This window comes from Lampetra fluviatilis, chromosome 68 (assembly GCF_964198595.1).
Source record: "Lampetra fluviatilis chromosome 68, kcLamFluv1.1, whole genome shotgun sequence".
NCBI lineage: Eukaryota > Metazoa > Chordata > Hyperoartia > Petromyzontiformes > Petromyzontidae > Lampetra > Lampetra fluviatilis.
The window spans coordinates 1,240,839-1,261,029 of NC_136342.1; the positions used below are offsets into that span (position 1 = coordinate 1,240,839).

At 58.5% G+C, this 20,191-nt stretch overlaps 2 protein-coding genes across 4 annotated transcripts in view; both read left to right on the forward strand.

The window, feature by feature from the left end:
* The window catches only part of LOC144952491 (uncharacterized), a 41,458-nt gene extending 31,433 nt beyond the window's left edge, over positions 1–10,025 (forward strand). For 2 of the 3 annotated variants that reach the window (XM_078882936.1, XM_078882935.1), the window contains exons 7-12: positions 2,099–2,815; positions 3,417–3,542; positions 5,209–5,362; positions 7,264–7,398; positions 9,031–9,188; positions 9,932–10,025. In XM_078882936.1, the coding sequence (XP_078739062.1) occupies positions 2,099–2,815; positions 3,417–3,542; positions 5,209–5,362; positions 7,264–7,294 (1,028 nt within the window). In that variant the 3' untranslated portion in view covers positions 7,295–7,398; positions 9,031–9,188; positions 9,932–10,025. The remainder of the gene's footprint in view (positions 1–2,098; positions 2,816–3,416; positions 3,543–5,208; positions 5,363–7,263; positions 7,399–9,030; positions 9,189–9,931) is intronic. The other variant, XM_078882937.1, reaches the window with a different exon arrangement.
* A 25-nt stretch (positions 10,026–10,050) lies between these two features.
* FIBCD1 (fibrinogen C domain containing 1) lies at positions 10,051–18,684 on the forward strand. Its single transcript, XM_078882938.1, has 5 exons — positions 10,051–10,156; positions 13,619–13,715; positions 14,422–14,583; positions 16,744–16,907; positions 17,407–18,684. The coding sequence occupies exons 1-5, from the start codon at positions 10,130–10,132 to the stop codon at positions 17,524–17,526; spliced, it is 570 nt and encodes a 189-aa protein (XP_078739064.1). The 5' UTR covers positions 10,051–10,129; the 3' UTR covers positions 17,527–18,684.
* The last annotated feature ends 1,507 nt before the right edge of the window (positions 18,685–20,191 follow it).

The following is a 20,191-nucleotide window of genomic DNA, read 5'->3' on the forward strand; positions in this document are numbered from 1 at the left end:
TGGATGGGTAGCTGAGTAAGTGAGTGGATGGGTAGGTGGGTGAGTGAGTGAATGGTGGGCGAGTGAGTAAGTGGATGGGTAGGTAGGTGAGTGAGTGGATGGGTAGGTGGGTGAGTGAGTGGATGGGTAGGTGGGCGAGTGAATGGATGGGTCGGTGGGTGAGTGAGTGGATGGGTAGGTGGGCGAGTGAGTGAGTGGTGGGCGAGTGAGTGAGTGGATGGGTAGCTGGGTGAGTGAGTGGATGGGTAGGTGGGTGAGTGAGTGGATGGGTAGCTGAGTAAGTGAGTGGATGGGTAGGTGGGTGAGTGAGTGAATGGTGGGCGAGTGAGTAAGTGGATGGGTAGGTAGGTGGGTGAGTGGATGGGTAGGTGGGTGAATGAGTGGATGGGTAGGTGGGTGAGTGAGTGGATGGGTAGGTGGGTGAGTGAGTGAATGGTGGGCGAGTGAGTAAGTGGATGGGTAGGTAGGTGGGTGAGTGGATGGGTAGGTAGGTGAGTGAGTGGATGGGTAGGTGGGTGAGTGAGTGGATGGGTAGCTGGGTGAGTGAGTGGATGGTGGGCGAGTGAGTAAGTGGATGGGTAGGTAGGTGAGTGAGTGGATGGGTAGGTGGGTGAGTGAGTGGATGGGTAGCTGGGTGAGTGAGTGGATGGGTAGGTGGGTGAGTGAGTGGATGGGTAGCTGAGTAAGTGAGTGGATGGGTAGGTGGGTGAGTGAGTGAATGGTGGGCGAGTGAGTAAGTGGATGGGTAGGTAGGTGGGTGAGTGGATGGGTAGGTGGGTGAATGAGTGGATGGGTAGGTGGGTGAGTGAGTGGATGGGTAGGTGGGTGAGTGAGTGGATGGGTAGGTGGGTGAGTGAGTGGATGGGTAGCTGGGTGAGTGAGTGGATGGGTAGGTAGGTGAGTGAGTGGATGGGTAGGTGGGTGAGTGAGTGAATGGTGGGCGAGTGAGTAAGTGGATGGGTAGGTAGGTGAGTGAGTGGATGGGTTGGTGGGTGAGTGAGTGGATGGGTAGGTAGGTGAGTGAGTGGATGGGTAGGTGGGTGAGTGAGTGGATGGGTAGGTGGGTGAGTGAGTGGATGGGTAGCTGGGTGAGTGAGTGGATGGGTAGGTAGGTGAGTGAGTGGATGGGTAGGTGGGTGAGTGAGTGAATGGTGGGCGAGTGAGTAAGTGGATGGGTAGGTAGGTGAGTGAGTGGATGGGTTGGTGGGTGAGTGAGTGGATGGGTAGGTGGGTGAATCGGTGAGCTGAACGCTTTTCCCGGAATGGGCGACTGCATGACCCTGCCTGCCCCAAACCACAACGCATGCGTCCACCGCAACCAACTCCACCACCACCGCCACCGCCGCCAAGAATAACTCCTCCAGCTCCTCCTCCTCCCATCTCGGAATGATCCTGCAACCCTGCCCGGCATTGCTCCCTCCCTCCCCTCGCTCGCTCGCTCACTTCCCCAGCACTGCTCTGTCGCTCGCTCTGACCATCGTGTCTGTGGGTCTCTGTGTGGTGAGTCTGTGGGTCTATGTGTAGTGAGTCTGTGGGTCTCTGTGTGGTGAGTCTGTGGGTCTCTGTGTGGCTAGTCTGTGGGTCTCTGTGTGATGAGTCTATGGGTCTCTGTGTGAGTCTATGGGTCTCTGTGTGGTGAGTCTGTGGGTCTATGTGTAGTGAGTCTGTGGGTCTCTGTGTGGTGAGTCTGTGGGTCTCTGTGTGGCGAGTCTGTGGGTCTCTGTGTGATGAGTTTGTGGGTCTCTGTGTGCTGAGTCTATGGGTCTCTGAGTGATGAATCTCTGGCTCTCTGTGTGATGAGTCTATGGGTCTCTGTGTGAGTCTGTGGGTCTCTGTGTGAGTCTGTGGGTCTCTGTGTGGTGAGTCTGTGGGTCTCTCTGTGTGATGAATCTCTGGCTCTCTGTGTGATGAGTCTATGGGTATCTGTGTGATGAGTCTATGGGTCTCTGTGTGAGTCTGTGGGTCTCTGTGTGAGTCTATGGGTCTTTGTGTGGTGAGTCTGTGGGTCTCTCTGTGTGATGAGTCTCTGGGCCTCGGTGAATCTTCCTCTCCTCCTCCTCCTCCCTCCTCCACCTCCTTTCGACAACCGCGACGAAAGCCTCCTCGGAGAAGTCCCAGCGCCATCGCCCACGACCACCGTCCGCCCCGTCCCCCACCGCCGTGCCGGCAAGCACCGGGCCTTCGCCCGCGCCGGGCTCATCGGCGGCACCGGCGCCCGCCACCGTGCAGATCGGCCTTGCGGCGTCCGAGGTGACGGCGACGTCGTTCCGCGTTTCCTGGTTCCCGGGGGACCTCTCCTTCGACTCATACACCGTTCGGTACCGCTCCCTCCACGAGGATCAGGAGGTGGCAGGAGAGGAAGTGGGCGGGGCAGGCGACAAAGTGGGAGGAGCCGGCGAGAGTGCGGGCGGGGCCAAGCACGAAGGGGGCGTGGTCGGGTACAAAGTGAGAGGAGCCAGCAAGAGCGTAGGCGTGGCCAAGCACAAAGTGGGCGGGGCCATGCACAAAGAGGGTGTGGCCAGTCACGGAGTGGGCGGAGCCTACGGCGGAGAACGGGAGGAGGGCGGCGACGGTAACGGTGGCAACGGGGATGGCGGCGACGGCGGCGACGGTAACCGTGGCGACGACGAGGGATGGAGGGAGCTTTGGGCCCCGGCCGGAGCTCGCTCGGCCGTCGTGACGGAGCTCACCGAGGGAGCTCTCTACGAGGTGCTGCTGCTGGGGGTCACGCAGAGAGGAGGGGGTGGAGGGGGGGGGAGCCCCCCCCCACCACAACCAGCCCTACCCAGGCCGCCCCCCCTCCGCCTCGTCACAGGTAACGATGGGGCACCCGGGGTGGTGGTGGTGCCAGGCTAGGTACATGTTTGCGGGCGGCGGGCGATTTTGGGAATGAACGTGGTGTGGTGGTTGTTGTGGTGGTTGTGGTGGTTGTGGTGGTGGTTGTGGTGGTCGTGGTGGTTGTGGTGGTGGTTGTGGTGCTTGTGGTAGTGGCTGTGGTGGTAGTGGTGGTTGTGGTGGTGGTGGTGCTTGTGGTAGTGGCTGTGGTGGTTGTGGTGGTCGTGGTGGTGGCTGTGGTGGTGGTTGTGGTGGTTGTGGTGGTGGCTGTGGTGGTAGTGGTGGTGGTCGTTGTGGTGGTGGTTGTTGGTGGTTGTGATGGGGAGCGGTGGCGCAGTGGTTAGCGCCGCTACGAACCCCGCACCCGGCTGAGGCCCGAGTTCGAAACCCTAGGTCTCCCCCTAGGTCGACTCAGCCTCAAGTAAGTTACCTGGTGCGCCACCCAGCCTCTCGCGTGCCGCGGTGCCGGTAGCCTTCATAGGTGCTAGCAGCACTTGCCCCGACAGTCTGCTGAGGCTACGCGGGTGATCTTTGTCTGTGTGCGTGCTCTCTCCACTGCTGCCCCCCCCCCCCCCCGGTAGCGCTACGACCCCTGGGGGCTCTGATCGTGACCAAAGTCTCCCCCACGGCTGCCAGGGTCACGTGGCCACCCCCAAGCCCACGTGTCACGGGGGTGAGGGTCACGTGGTACGCGCCCCACGTGGAAGGTGAGCACACACACACACCTCCACACACCTACACACACACACGCCTACACACACACCTACACACACACACCTACACACACGCCTACACACACACACGCCTACACACACACCTACACACACACACACCTACACACACACCTACACACACGCCTACACACACACCTACACACACACCTACACACACCTCCACACACACACCTACACACACACCTACACACACACCTACACACACCTCCACACACACACACAACTACACACACACACACCTACACGCCTACACACACACACCTACACACACACACACCTCCACACACACACACACCTACACACACACCTGCACACACACCTACACATACACACACCTACACACACACACCTACACACACACCTACACACACACCTACACACACCTCCACACACACACACAACTACACACACACACACCTACACGCCTACACACACACACCTACACACACACACACCTACACACACACACACACACCTACACACAACAACAACAACCGCCATTCGCCACTAAGTGGCGGTGACGTCACCACGACGCTTGTGCCAGGCCACGTGCACCTTGAGGCCACGTGAAGTGTCGAACGCCCGCTGGCAGGAGGTCACGGGGCAGACCCAGGTGCCACGGGTCGACTGACCGAGATGACCGAGATGACTGGCTGATGCACCACCTGTGCCCCCTACTGTGCCAACTTGCTGTGCTTTAGCCACCCGGCGCTCCGCTCGTTGTTGTGAGCGTCGCTCCTCCGCCCTCCGTTGTTGTTGGAGGGCGACTGCCTCCAACTGCCCAGTAGCGTCCTTCACGAGCCTCCTCCACTGAGGCCGATCTTGACACCGCTGGTACCAGTCATCGGCAAGTCCACTCAGCTCCACGTCCTCCTGTACCACATCACTCCATCTCTTTTCTAGCCCGTGCCGCGCCCGTTTAGCCCCCTCGATCCGGCCGAACAAAAGCTGTTTAGGCATGCGGTGGCTGGGCATGCGGGCTACATGACCCAGCCAACGCAGCCTTGCCTGCCGGAGGAGCTCACCGATGGGACTTTGCCCAGATCTTTCAAGGATTTGTGAGCTCCTCACACAATCCAGCCTGGTTAAACCCAGGATGACGATGCTGATGATGATGACGATGCTGACGATGATGATGCTACTACTGATTATGATGCTGATGATGATGATGCTACTACTGATGATGATGACGATGCTGATGATGACGATGCTGATGATGATGATGCTACTACTGATGATGATGCTGATGATGATGATGCTACTACTGATGATGATGATGCCACTACTGATGATGATGATGCTACTACTGATGATGATGATGCTGCTGATGATGATGCCACTACTGATGATGATGATGCTACTACTGATGATGATGCTGCTGATAATACTACTACTGATCATGACGATGATGATGCCACTACTGATGATGATACTACTACTGATGATGATGATGCTGCCACTACTGATGATGATGATACTACTACTGACGATGCTGACGATGATGATATCACTCCCGATGATGATGCTGCTGACGATGATGATATCACTCCCGATGATGATGATGCTGCCACTACTGATGATGATACTACTACTGACGATGATGATATCACTCCCGATGACGATGCTGATGATGCTGCAGGCCGCGCCGGGGCCGCCCGCAGTGCCCTGCTGGGAGGCCGTTCCACGTGGTTCACCGTCACCCACCTGTCGCCGCTCACCCCGCTACGAGGTGGCGGCCACGGCGGTGCGGGGCCCCGCTCGCAGCGCCCCCAGCCTGGCCGCCTTCACCACCGGTACGCCGTGCGGGGCCCACAGGCCTCATGGGCCCACAGGCCTCATGGGGCCCACCGGCCTCACGGGCCCATAGGCCTCATGGGCCGCAGGCCTCATGGTTCCACAGGCCTCATGGTTCCACAGGTCTCATGGTTCCACAGGCCTCATGGGCCCACCGGCCTCACGGGCCCATAGGCCTCATGGGCCCACAGGCCTCATGGGGCCCACCGGCCTCACGGGCCCATAGGCCTCATGGGCCGCAGGCCTCATGGTTCCACAGGCCTCATGGGCCTACAGGCCTCATGGTTCCACAGGCCTCATGGTTCCACAGGCCTCATGGGCCTACAGGCCTCATGGGCCCACAGGCCTCATGGGCCGCAGGCCTCATGGGCCCATAGGCCTCATGGGCCTACAGGCCTCATGGGCCTACAGGCCTCATGGGGCCCACGGGCCTTATGGGGCCCACAGGCCTCATGGTTCCACAGGCCTCATGGGCCTACAGGCCTCATGGGCCCACAGGCCTCATGGGCCTACAGGCCTCATGGGCCGCAGGCCTCATGGTTCCACAGGCCTCATGGGCCTACAGGCCTCATGGGCCCACGGGCCTCATGGGGCCCACAGGCCTCATGGTTCCACAGGCCTCATGGGCCTACAGGCCTCATGGGCCCACAGGCCTCATGGGGCCCACAGGCCTCACGGGGCCCCAGGCCTCATGGGACCTACAGGCCTCATGGGGCCTGTAGGCCTCATGGGGCCACAGGCCTCATGGGCCTACAGGCCTCATGGGACCTACAGGCCTCATGGGCCCACAGGCCTCATACGACCTACAGGCCTCATGGGGCCCACCGGCCTCATGGAACCTACAGGCCTCATGGGCCCACAGGCCTCATGGGACCTACAGGCCTCATGGGCCCACAGGCCTCATGGGGCCTACAGGCCTCATGGGCCCAAGAGACTCACGGGCAAAGATGAGCCAATTCGCTGTGGGGATAGCGGGGGCGGGTGCTCCTGTTGTTAGTGTGCAGTGTGTAGTGTATCGTAGTGTAGCATGGTGTACAATGTAGTGTATAGTGTATTGTAGTGTATAGTGTATTGTAATGTAGTGTATAGTGTATTGTAATGTAGTGTATAGTGTATTGTAATGTAGTGTATAGTGTATCGTAGTGTAGCATGGTGTACAATGTAGTGTATAGTGTATTGTAGTGTATAGTGTATTGTAATGTAGTGTATAATGTATTGTAGTGTGTAGTGTAGTGTACAGTGTATTTTAGTGTCGTGTATTTGTTTCTTGAACTCTTTCGCACCATATGTGGGAGGTGGAGCCGTTAGGTGCCGTCTGTTATGGGTTGTACTGCTGTGCCCCCCACTCGCCCCCCTCCCCCTACTCCCCTCACTTGCCCCCCCCCTCCACCCACTCGCCCACCTCCCCCACTCTCACCACTCCCTTCACCCTCACCACCCCCCCCCACTCATCCTCCCCCCACTCAACCCCCCCCACTCCCCCTACTCGCCCCCCTCCCCCCACTAACCCCCCCCCACTCCCCCCACTCCTCTCCCTTCACTCGCCAACCTCCCCCACTCCCCTCCCTTCACCCTCACCGCCCCCCCACTCCCCCCCCCCCCACTCCCCCCCCCACTCCCCCACTCGCCCCCGTCCCCCACTCCCCTCTCTTCATCCTCACCGCCCCCCCACTCGCCCACCCCCCCCACTCTCCCCACCACCCTCCCCCCACTCCCCCCCCCCCCCACTGCCCCCACTCGCCCACATCCCTTCACCCTCACCGCCCCCCCCCAACTCGCCCCCCTCCCCCCACTCACCCCCCTCCCCACTCTTCACCCTCACCGTCCCCCCCCCACTCCCCCCCCCACTCACCCCCCCCACTCGCCCCCCCACCCCCACCCCCACTCCCCCCCCCCCCAGGCCTGGACCCCCCCCCGCGCTGTGCGAGTGAGTGGGGTGACCCCGTGGGCTGCCCGCGTCAGCTGGAAGCCGCCCCTGGGGAACGCCACGGGGGGGTTCAGCGTCAACTACGAGGCCGGCAACGACACGCACGAGGTGCCACCACCACCACCACCACAACCACAACCACCACCACAACCACCTACACCACAACCACAACCACCACCACTACCACAACCACAACCACCACCACTAACACTAACACTACCACAACCACCACCACCACCACTAACACTACCACTACCACCACTACCACCACAACCACCACTTACACTACCACCACCACAACCACCACCACCACCACAACCACCACCACCACCACTACCACCACAACGACACGCACGAGGTGCCACCACCACCACAACCACCACCACTACCACCACAACCACTACCACCACCACCACCACCACTACCACTACCACCACAACCACCACTTACACTACCACCACAACAACCACCACCACCACCACCACTACCACCACAACGACACGCACAAGGTACCACCACAACCACCACCACTACCACCACCACAACAACCACCACAACAACCACCACCACCACTAACACCACCACCACCACCACAACCACAACCACCACCACAACCACCACCACCACAACCACCACAACAACCACCACCACAACCACCACCACAACAACCACCACAACAACCACCACCACCACAACCACCACCACAACCACCACCACAACAACCACCACAACAACCATCACCACCACAACCACCACCACAACCACCACCACTACCACCACCACCACAACCACCACCACCACAACCACCACCACAACCACCACCACAACAACCACCACAACAACCACCACCACTAACACCACCACCACCACCACAACCACAACCACCACTAACACTACCACCACCACAACCACCACCACCACAACCCCACCACTACTACCACCACCACAACCACCACCACTACCACCACTACCACCACAACCACCACCACTACCACCACAACCACCACCACAACCACCACCACTAACACAACCACTATCACTAACACTACCACTAACACTACCACCACAACCACAACCACCACTAACACTACCACCACAACCACCACTAACACTACCACCACAACCACCACCACAACCACCACCACTACCACCACTAACACTACCACCACAACCACCACTAACACTACCACCACAACCACCACCACAACCACCACTAACACTACCACCACAACCACCACTAACACTACCACCACAACCGCCACTAACACTACCACCACAACCACCACTCTAACACTACCACCACAACCACCACCACAACCACCACCACTACCACCACAACCACCACAACACACCACCACAACCACCACCACTACCACCACAACCACCACCACTACCACCACAACCACCACCACAACCACCACCACTAACACAACCACTACCACTAACACAACCACTACCACTAACACTACCACCACAACCACAACCACCACTAACACTACCACCACAACCGCCACTAACACTACCACCACAACCACCACAACCACCACCACAACCACCACCACTAAACGCCCCCCCCCCCATGCCCCCCCCCCGCCCCCCTGTGGCCCCTCCCCTCATCCCTCCCCCGGTGGCCCCTCCCCTGCCCCCCCGTGGCCCCTCCCCCATCCCCCCCCCGATGGCCCCTCCCCCATGCCCCCCGTGGCCCCTCCCCCGTGCCCCGCCCCCCCCTTCTCCCACCAGGAGTCGCAGGAGTTGACAATCCCGGCGTCCACCCCCGTGGGTGCAGCTGACGGGGCTGCGTCCCGACACTCACTACAGCCTCCTCGTCACCGCCAGCGCGTCACTGGGGGGGGGCGTCGTCACGCGCAGCCAAGCCACACGCAGCCACCTGCACACAGGTGCTCACCCCCCACTCTTCCTCCTCCTCCTCGCTCTCCTCGTCACGCTCACCCCCCACTCCTCCTCCTCACCTCGCTCACCACGTCACGCTCACCCCCCACTCCTCCTCCTCCCCCTCCTGCTCGCTGACCTCGGCACGCTCAACACGCGTTGAGTGCTGTGCCAGGCTAGGTGCAGGTCATGGGACAGACTCAGGTGGCATGGGTTGAGTGCTGTGCCAGGCTAGGTGCAGGTCATGGGACAGACTCAGGTGGCGTGAGTTGAGTGCTGTGCCAGGCTAGGTGCATGAGGAGGTCACGGGACAGACCCAGCAGGTGCTGTGGGTTGACTGCCGTGCCAGGCTAGGTGCAGGTCATGGGACAGACTCAGGTGGCGTAGGTTGACTGCCGTGCCAGGCTAGGTGCAGGAGGAGGTCACGGGACAGACCCCGCAGGTGCTGTTGGTTGACTGCCGTGCCAGGCTAGGTGCAGGAGGAGGTCACGAGACAGACCCTGCAGGTGCCATGGGTTGACTGCTGTACCAGGCTAGGTGCACGAGGAGGTCATGGGACAGACCCTGCAGTGTTGCTGCTGCTAATCGCTAACTAACAGCACTTGCCCCTGCAGCCTGTTAAGGCTACACGGGGGATCTTTGTCTGTACATCTCACAACTGCTACTCGCTCACCAACAGCACTTGCCCCGACTGGTCCGTGCAGGCTACGCTGCGGTGTGGGTGAACCTTTGTCTCTGTGCCCCTTTGCAGCCCAGCTGCCCTTCCCCTTCCCACGTGACTGTTCCCAGGTGCTGCTCAACGACCCCGAGAAGGGGGGGCCAGAGGGGGCAGCAGCAGCGGGGGGGCAGGGGGCAGCGGGGGGGGGAGGGGGCAGCAGCGGGGGGGAGGGAGCAGGTGGTGATTTACCTGCGGGGTGACCCTGCCAGGCCTCTGCACGTGACCTGTGACATGCACACCGACGGAGGAGGATGGACGGTACTCCGCGCGCACGCACAGACACACACACACACACAGACACACACACACAGACACACACACACACAGACACACACACATACACACACACACACAGACACACACACACAGACACACACACACACAGACACACACAGACACATACACACAGACACACACACACACAGACACATACACACACAGACACACACACACACAGACACACACACAGACACACACAACACACACACACAGACACATACAACACACACACACACAGACACACACACACACACAGACATATACACACAGACACACACACAGACACACACACACAGACACACACACACACACACAGACACACACACACAGACACATACACACACACACACACAGACACACACACACAGACACACACACAGACACACACACACACACAGACACATACACACACACACACAGACAACAACCGCCATTCGCCACTAAGTGGCGGTGACGTCACCACGACGCTTGTGCCAGGCCATGTGCACCTTGAGGCCACGTGAAGTGTCGAACGCCCGCTGGCAGGAGGTCACGGGGCAGACCCAGGTGCCACGGGTCGACTGACCGAGATGACCGAGATGACTGGCTGATGCACCACCTGTGCCCCCTACTGTGCCAACTTGCTGTGCTTTAGCCACCCGGCGCTCCGCTCGTTGTTGTGAGCGTCGCTCCTCCGCCCTCCGTTGTTGTTGGAGGGCGACTGCCTCCAACTGCCCAGTAGCGTCCTTCACGAGCCTCCTCCACTGAGGCCGATCTTGACACCGCTGGTACCAGTCATCGGCAAGTCCACTCAGCTCCACGTCCTCCTGTACCACATCACTCCATCTCTTCTCTAGCCCGTGCCGCGCCCGTTTAGCCCCCTCGATCCGGCCGAACAAAAGCTGTTTAGGCATGCGGTGGCTGGGCATGCGGGCTACATGACCCAGCCAACGCAGCCTTGCCTGCCGGAGGAGCTCACTGATGGGACTTTGCCCAGATCTTTCAAGGACTTGTGAGCTCCTCACACAATCCAGCCTGGTTAAACCCAGGATGGATCGTAGGCAGGCCAGCCTAAATGTTTCCAACCGGCGAAGATGCTCCACTAGGGGGGTCCACGTTTCGCAAGCGTAGAGAAGGGAGGGAATGACCGTGGCCGAGAAGACCTGAAGCTTCGTGCGGAGCGACAGACCAGGTAGCTTCCACACAGCGTTACGCAACCGATGAAAAGATATTGCCGCTCGACTGATTCGGAGTGAGACCTCTGCTGATAAACTGGAGCCGGTCATGAGCACACTGCCCAGGTATGGGAAACTCTCTACTCTCTCCACAACTGCCCCATCACCGATTGGGAGTTGTGGGGGCGGAGTGCCCGATGGTACAAAATACCCAGGCAGGTGCTTAGTTTTGGTGGGGCTGATGGTAAGGCCCCACCTCTTAGTGGCACGCTCCAGTCTCAGCAGCAGCGTCTCCAACTCCTCTTCTGAATGAGCAGCTATTACCAAATCATCGGCATACATAACGTGGTTGACCAATAGGGAGCCATCCCTTGATCGCACCCGGGCGTCGATCAGCCTCCCATTATATCTGTACCAAATGGTAATTCCCCCGGTACAGCTATTGAAGGCTTCACGAACTACGCAGTCGAAATAGATGTTAAATAATGTGGGAGCCAGAGGACATCCCTGTCGCACCCCAAGGTGTACAGGGAAAGGCTCCGACTCCCGGCCACGTAGTTTTACCCGGGCCCGCTCACCATCATGAAGGTCCTTAATGATCGTGAGCAGAGGGTCAGGGACTCCGAAAGCACGAAGAACAACCCAGAGCCCAGTCCTACTGATGGTATCATAGGCCTTGACCAGGTCAATAAAGCAGAGATGTAGGTCTTTTTGGAATTCCCTACACCTCTGCTGTAGCAGACGGACAGAAAATATGGCATCTGTGCAGGACCGCCCTTTCCTGAAACCACATTGGGGCTCCGCAAGCCTCTCCTCAGCATGCCTAGCAAGGCGATGTTGAATAATCCTTGCCAGGACCTTACCCGGCACACTGAGGAGTGAGCAAAACAACCTCCTACCTCCTCGCGGTGCCGGACGGGCAACACTGTCGTGGGCAGTGCTGTGGGGGGAGGGCCAATGCCCATTGGCCTCTCCCCTCATGGCGTCTGTGACCACCACAGTGGCTAAACGGGGGCTCTGGACGGGTGCGAGGGGCTGGTAACCCCTCCACCTTCAATTAACCACCACTAAACTACACACAGACACACACACACACACAGACATATACACACAGACACACACACACACAGACACACACACACAGACACACACACACACACAGACACACACACACAGACACACACACACACAGACACACACACACAGACACACACACACAGACACACACACACAGACACACACACACAGACACACACACACAGACACACACACACAGACACACACACAGACACACACACAGACACACACACAGACACACACACAGACACACACACACACAGACACACACAGACACACACACAGACACACACACAGACACACACACACACACAGACACACACACACACAGACACACACACACACAGACATATACACACAGACACACACACACACAGACATATACACACAGACACACACACACACAGACACACACACAGACACACACACACACAGACACACACACACAGACACACACACACACACAGACACACACACACAGACACACACACACACACAGACACACACACACAGACACACACACACACACAGACACACACACAGACACACACACAGACACACGGACACACACACGGACACACACACGTCAAGATCCTCCGTGTAGCCCCCGAGATGTAACACTCGTGAAGATGACCCCATGATGGTCGTGATGGGGAATGATGCTTCTCCTGATCTATCTGCTGCTGCTGCTGATGATGATGATGCTGCGACTACTACTGCTGCTGATGGTGCTGCTGATGATGATGTTGATGATGATGCTGATGATGCTACTACTGATAATGCTGCTGATGATGCTACTACTACTGATGATGCTGATGATGATACTGATGATGATGCTGCTGATGATGCTGCTACTACTATTGCTGATGCTACTACTGCTGCTCCTACTACTACTACTGCTGCTGATGATGATGCTGCTACTACTGCTGCTGATGATGCTGCTTCTGATGATGATGCTGCTACTACTGCTGCTGATGATGCTGCTGCTACTACTGATGATGCTGCTGCTACTACTGATGATGCTGCTGCTACTACTGATGATGCTACTACTGCTGCTGGTGATGATGATGATGCTGCTGCTACTACTGCTGATGATGCTGCTACTACTGATGATGCTGCTGCTACTACTGATGATGCTGCTGCTGCTGATGATGCTGATGATGACGATGTTCCCACTGTCGCCCTGTCGCCCCCCCCCCCCCCCCCCCAGGTGTTCCAGCGCAGGCAGAGTGGGCGCACGAACTTCGAGCGAGGCTGGCAGGAGTACGAGGACGGCTTCGGGGAGCCCACGCGAGAATTCTGGATGGGTGGGTCCGCCCGACCCTTGACCCCTGACCTTCGCCCCGACCTTCGCTCTGAACCTCACCCTGACCTTCACCTGACCCTCCCGACGTTCACCATGACCCTCACCTTGACCCTCACCTTGACCTTCACCCTGACCCCCTCCCGACCTTGACCCCGACCTACACTCAGACCCCGACCTTCACCCTGACCCTGACATTCCACGTGGTGTGGTGTGACGTGGTGTCACGTGGTGTGACGTCACGTGGTGTGATGACGTGGTGTGACGTGGTGTGGTGTCACATGGTGTCACGTGGTGTGATGACGTGGTGTGACGTGGTGTGGTGTCACGTGGTGTCACGTGGTGTGATGACGTGGTGTGACGTGGTGTGGTGTCACGTGGTGTCACGTGGTGTGATGACGTGGTGTGACGTGGTGTGGTGTCACATGGTGTCACGTGGTGTGATGATGTGGTGTGACGTGGTGTGGTGTCACGTGGTGTCACGTGATGTGATGACGTGGTGTGACGTGGTGTCACGTGGTGTGATGACGTGGTGTCACGTGGTGTGGTGTCACATGGTGTCACGTGGTGTGATGACATGGTGTCACGTGGTGTGATGACGTGGTGTGGTGTCACGTGGTGTGGTGTCACATGGTGTCACGTGGTGTGATGACGTGGTGTCACGTGGTGTGACGTCACGTGGTGTGGTGACGCGGTGTGACGCCCCCCAGGCCTGCGTGCGCTGCACGAGCTGTCGGCCCAGGCGCGCTACGAGCTGCGCGTGGAGCTAGGCGACGGGGAGGCTTCGGCCTTCGCCCAGTACGACCGCTTCGCCGTGGGAGACGCCGCCTCGCTGTACCGCGTGCGCATCGGAGAGTACAGCGGGAACGCAGGTACACACACACACAGGTACACACACACACACACACAGGTACACACACACACACACAGACACACACACACAGGTACACACACACACAGACACACACACACACACACAGGTACACACACACACACACAGGTACACACACACACAGGTACACACACACACAGACACACACACACAGGTACACACACACACAGACACACACACACAGGTACACACACACAGGTACACACACACACAGGTACACACACACACACACACAGACACACACACACACACACAGGTACACACACACACACACAGACACACACACACAGACACACACACACAGACACACACACACACACAGACACACACACACACAGACACACACACAGGTACACACACACACAGACACACACACACACAGGTACACACACACACACACAGGTACACACACACACAGGTACACACACACACACACAGACACACACACACAGGTACACACACACACACACAGACACACACACACACAGGTACACACACACACAGGTACACACACACACAGACACACACACACAGGTACACACACACACAGACACACACACACACAGATACACACACACAGGTACACACACACACAGGTACACACACACACACACACAGACACACACACACAGGTACACACACACACAGACACACACACACACAGATACACACACACAGGTACACACACACACACACAGGTACACACACACACACACAGGTACACACACACACAGGTACACACACACACACACAGACACACACACACAGGTACACACACACACAGACACACACACACACAGACACACACACACAGGTACACACACACACACAGGTACACACACAGACACAGATACACAGATATACACACAGATACACACACACACACAGACACACAGGTACACACACAGATACACACACACACACAGACACAGACACACACACACATACACACACAGGCACACACACACAGATACATACAGGTACACACACAAACAGACACACACAGGTAGACACACACACACACACACAGACACACACACACGCAGACACACACACAGACACACACACACAGACACACATAGATACACAGATACACACAGGTACACACACACACAGACAGACACAGGTAGACACACACAGACACACAGACACACACAGACACACACACACACAGACACACACACAGACACAGACACACACACAGACACACACACACACAGATACACAGATACACACAGGTACACACACAGACAGACACACAGACACACATACACAACAACAACCGCCATTCGCCACTAAGTGGCGGTGACGTCACCACGACGCTTGTGCCAGGCCATGTGCACGTTGAGGCCACGTGAAGTGTCGAACGCCCGCTGGCAGGAGGTCACGGGGCAGACCCAGCAGGTGCCACGGGTCGACTGACCGAGATGACCGAGATGACTGGCTGATGCACCACCTGTGCCCCCTACTGTGCCACCTTGCTGTGCTTTAGCCACCCGGCGCTCCGCTCGTTGTTGTGAGCGTCGCTCCTCTGCCCTCCACGCAGTGCCGGACGGGCAACTCTGTCGTGGGCAGTGCTGTGGGGGGAGGGCCAATGCCTCATTGGCCTCTCCCCTCATGGTGTCTGTGACCACCACAGTGGCTAAACGGGGGCTCTGGACGGGTGCGAGGGGCTGGTAACCCCTCCACCTTCAATTAATTACCACGAAACTACGAATTAAACATAAACCGGTGCTCACACAGATACACACGGAGACACACCCTCTTGTGTGTCACACCCTACGTGGTTCCACCACCACCACCACGCCACCACACCACCACCACCCCACCACCACACCACCACCACACCACCACCACCACCCCACCACCACCACCACCACACCACCACCACCCCACCACCACCCCACCACCACCACCACACCACCACCCCACCACCACCACACCACCACCACGACACCACCATCACACCCCCCCCCACCACCACCACACCACCCCACCACAACCACACCCCACCACCACCACCACCACCCCACCACCACTACACCACCACCACCACACCACCCCACTACCACCACACCACCACACCCCCCCCCCCCCCACTACTACACCACCACCACCACGGCGCTGCGTGTGCCCGCAGGCGACTCCCTGTCGTACCACCACGGTCGGGCGTTCTCCACGCCCGACCGCGACCACGACGGGGCGGCCCCGCACTGCGCCGAGGCCTACCGGGGCGGCTGGTGGTACCGCAACTGCCACAAGGCCAACCTGAACGGGCGCTACGGGGACACCAGCCACAGCAGGGTTAGTCCGCGCTGAGCAGCACGCATCATACCGCACGCATCATACCGCGCGCATTATACCACACGCATCATACCGCACGCATCATACCGCACGCATTATACCACACGCATCATACCGCACGCATTATACCGCGCGCATCATACCGCGCGCATCATATCACACGCATCATACCGCACGCATCATACCGCACGCATTATACCGCACGCATTATACCACACGCATCGCACCGCACGCATTATACCGCACGCATCATACCACACGCATCACACCCCACTCATCATACCGCACGCATCACACCCCACTCATCATACCGCACACACCACACCGCCAACTTCGCACACACCCCATACTACGCACGTGCGCACTCATAGCACACACACCACATCACACCACGTGGTCTGTGCTGCGTGTGAATGCTGTGAGTGAACGCTGTGTGAGTGAACGCTGTGTGAGTGAACGCTGTGTGTGAACACTGTGTGTGTGTACGCTGTGCGTGTAGGGGGTGAACTGGGTGGCCTGGCGTGGCCACGAGGGGTCTCTGAGCTTCGTGGAGATGAAGCTGAGGCCGCACGCCTTCCAGGACACGGTCGCCAAGCGGAGGAGACGCCACGGGCACTAACGGAGACACCACGGGGGGCTAACGGAGACACGGGGGACGTCACGGGGACTAACGGAGACACGGGAGACATCACGGGGGACTAACGGAGACACGGAAGACACCACGGGGGACTAACGGAGACACCACGGGGGACTAACGGAGACACCACGGGGACTAATGGAGACACCACGGGGACTAACGGAGACACCACGGGGACTAACGGAGACACCACGGGGGACTAACGGAGACACCACGGGGGACTAACGGAGACACCACGGGGGACTAACGGAGACACCACGGGGGACTAACGGAGACACCACGGGGGACTAACGGAGACACCACGGGGACTAACGGAGACATGGGAGACGCCACGGGGACTAACGGAGACACCACGGGGGACTAACGGAGACACCACGGGGACTAACGGAGACACCACGGGGGACTAACGGAGACACCACGGGGGGCTAACGGAGACACCACGGGGACTAACGGAGACACCACGGGGGACTAACGGAGACACCACGGGGGACTAATGGAGACACGGGAGACACCACGGGGACTAACGGAGACACCACGGGGACTAACGGAGACGCTACGGGGACTAACGGAGACACGGGAGACGCCACGGGGGACTAACAGAGACACGGGGGGCTAACGGAGACACGGGAGACATGACGGGGACTAACGGAGACACCACGGGGGACTAACGGAGACACGGGAGACGCCACGGGGACTAACGGAGACGCCACGGGGACTAACAGAGACGCCACGGGGACTAACGGAGACCGGCGTTTGAACGACACACACACACACAGAGTTTGCGGGCGGTGATTGTTCGGGATTTGAATGTAATTGTCATTGGATATCGATGTGAAGGGGCGTTTTGCCCTGCGGCAGTTTGGTCCGTGCGGCGGTGGTGGCGGTGGTGGTGGTTGTGGCGGTGGTGACCGGTGGTTGTGGCGGTGGCGGTGGTTGTGGCGGCGGTGGTGGTGGTTGTGGCGGTGGTTGTGGCGGCGGTGGCGGTGTTGGTTGTGGTGGCGGCGTTGGCGGTGGGGGGGTTGGCGGTGATGGTGAATCCGTGGGCCTCCATGCGAGAGTGGGCGAGCGAGTGTGTGAGCGAGTGTGTGAGCGAGTTGGTGAGCGGGTGGTTAAGCAAGTGGGCGGGCAAGTGGGTGAACGGGGGGCGAGTGGGTGGGTGAGTGAGTGGGTGAGCGAGTGGGCGAGCGAGCGGGCGAGTGGGCGAGTGGTTGAGTGAGTGAGTGGGTGAGCGAGTGGGCGAGCGAGTGGGCGAGTGGGCAAGCGAGCGGGCGAGTGGGCGAGTGGGTGAGTCAGTGGGTGAGCGAGTGGGCGAGCGAGGGGGCGAGCGGGTGGGCGAGCGAGTGGGCGAGCGAGTGGGCGAGCGAGTGTGTGAGCGAGTGGGCGAGCGAGTGGGCGAGCGAGGGGGCGAGCGGGTGGGCGAGCGAGCGTTGTCGCGACCTGCAGCGCCGTACCGCACAGACGGGTTCATGATCCCCCCTCCGTCACGGTGGCCACCCGGCAGCCCGGGGAGTTTGAAAAGCGCGACGCGAATCTGAACGTGACCCATCAACCCCTTACTACCACCACCACCACCGCATTTCAAATGGCAGATGTGTCTGCGTAGAGGACTGCAAGTGTTTCATTGAATGTATCTCGTATGTAGTGGTAGTAGTTGTGTGTGTACATTCTAAACTAATTCTATTTTTTTTATTTTTACCAGGTAAGGTCCCAATAAACTCCGTCGCTCTTTTTCAGAAGCGATGGTGATGAGAGAGACACGCTGACTCCAAATATACAGCAGCAGCGGGCGTCAGTGTCGGGATCGAACCCACGACCTCCTGTGTACCAGGCGAGGTAGTTAACATCTCATAGCCACCGTGATGATGATGAGAGAGACACGCAAACTCCAAATATAGAGCAGCAGGCGTCAGGGTCGGGATCGAACCCACGACCTCCTGTATATCAGGCGAGGTCATTAACATCTCATAGCCACCGTGATGATGATGATGATGAGAGAGACACGCAGACTCCAAATATACGGCGTCAGGGTCGGGATCGAACCCACGACCTCCTGTATACCAGGCGAGGTAGTTAACATCTCCTAGCCACCGTGATGACGAGAGACACACACAGACTCCAAATATACAGCAGCAGCAGGCGTCAGGGTCGGAATCGAACCCACGACCTGTATACCAGGCAAATAGTCAACATCTCATAGTCACCGCGATGATGATGAGAGAGACACACAGACTCCAAATATACAGCAGGCGTCAGTGTCAGGATCGAACCCACGACCTCCTGTATACCAGGCGAGGTAGTCAACATCTCCTAGCCACCGTGATGATGATGAGAGAGACACGCAAACTCCAAATACACAGCAGCAGCAGGCGTCAGTGTCAGGATCGAACCCACGACCTCCTGTATACCAGGCGAGGTAGTCAACATCTCCTAGCCACCGTGCATGTTTTATGTGGACCGGTGGTGCAGTGGTTAGCGATCCCTAATCGCGGACAACACCGCCAGTGACGATTTACCTGAGCCGGTCGTGGGCCTCCCCTAGGTCGACTCAGCCTCAAAATGAGTACCCGGTACTGCGTGCAAATATCGCCAGGGGCGTGGTTGCTGGCCACCCACCCCCTCGTGCTGCTACTCGCTGCCAACAGCACTT

Coding starts and splice junctions, on each gene's coding strand:
- FIBCD1 (XM_078882938.1), top strand. CDS start 10,130: ATGCACACCGACGGAGGAGGATGGACG. Junction 10,157..13,618: donor CCGACGGAGGAGGATGGACG/GTACTCCGCGCG, acceptor CCCCCCCCCCAG/GTGTTCCAGCGCAGGCAGAG. Junction 13,716..14,421: donor CACGCGAGAATTCTGGATGG/GTGGGTCCGCCC, acceptor GACGCCCCCCAG/GCCTGCGTGCGCTGCACGAG.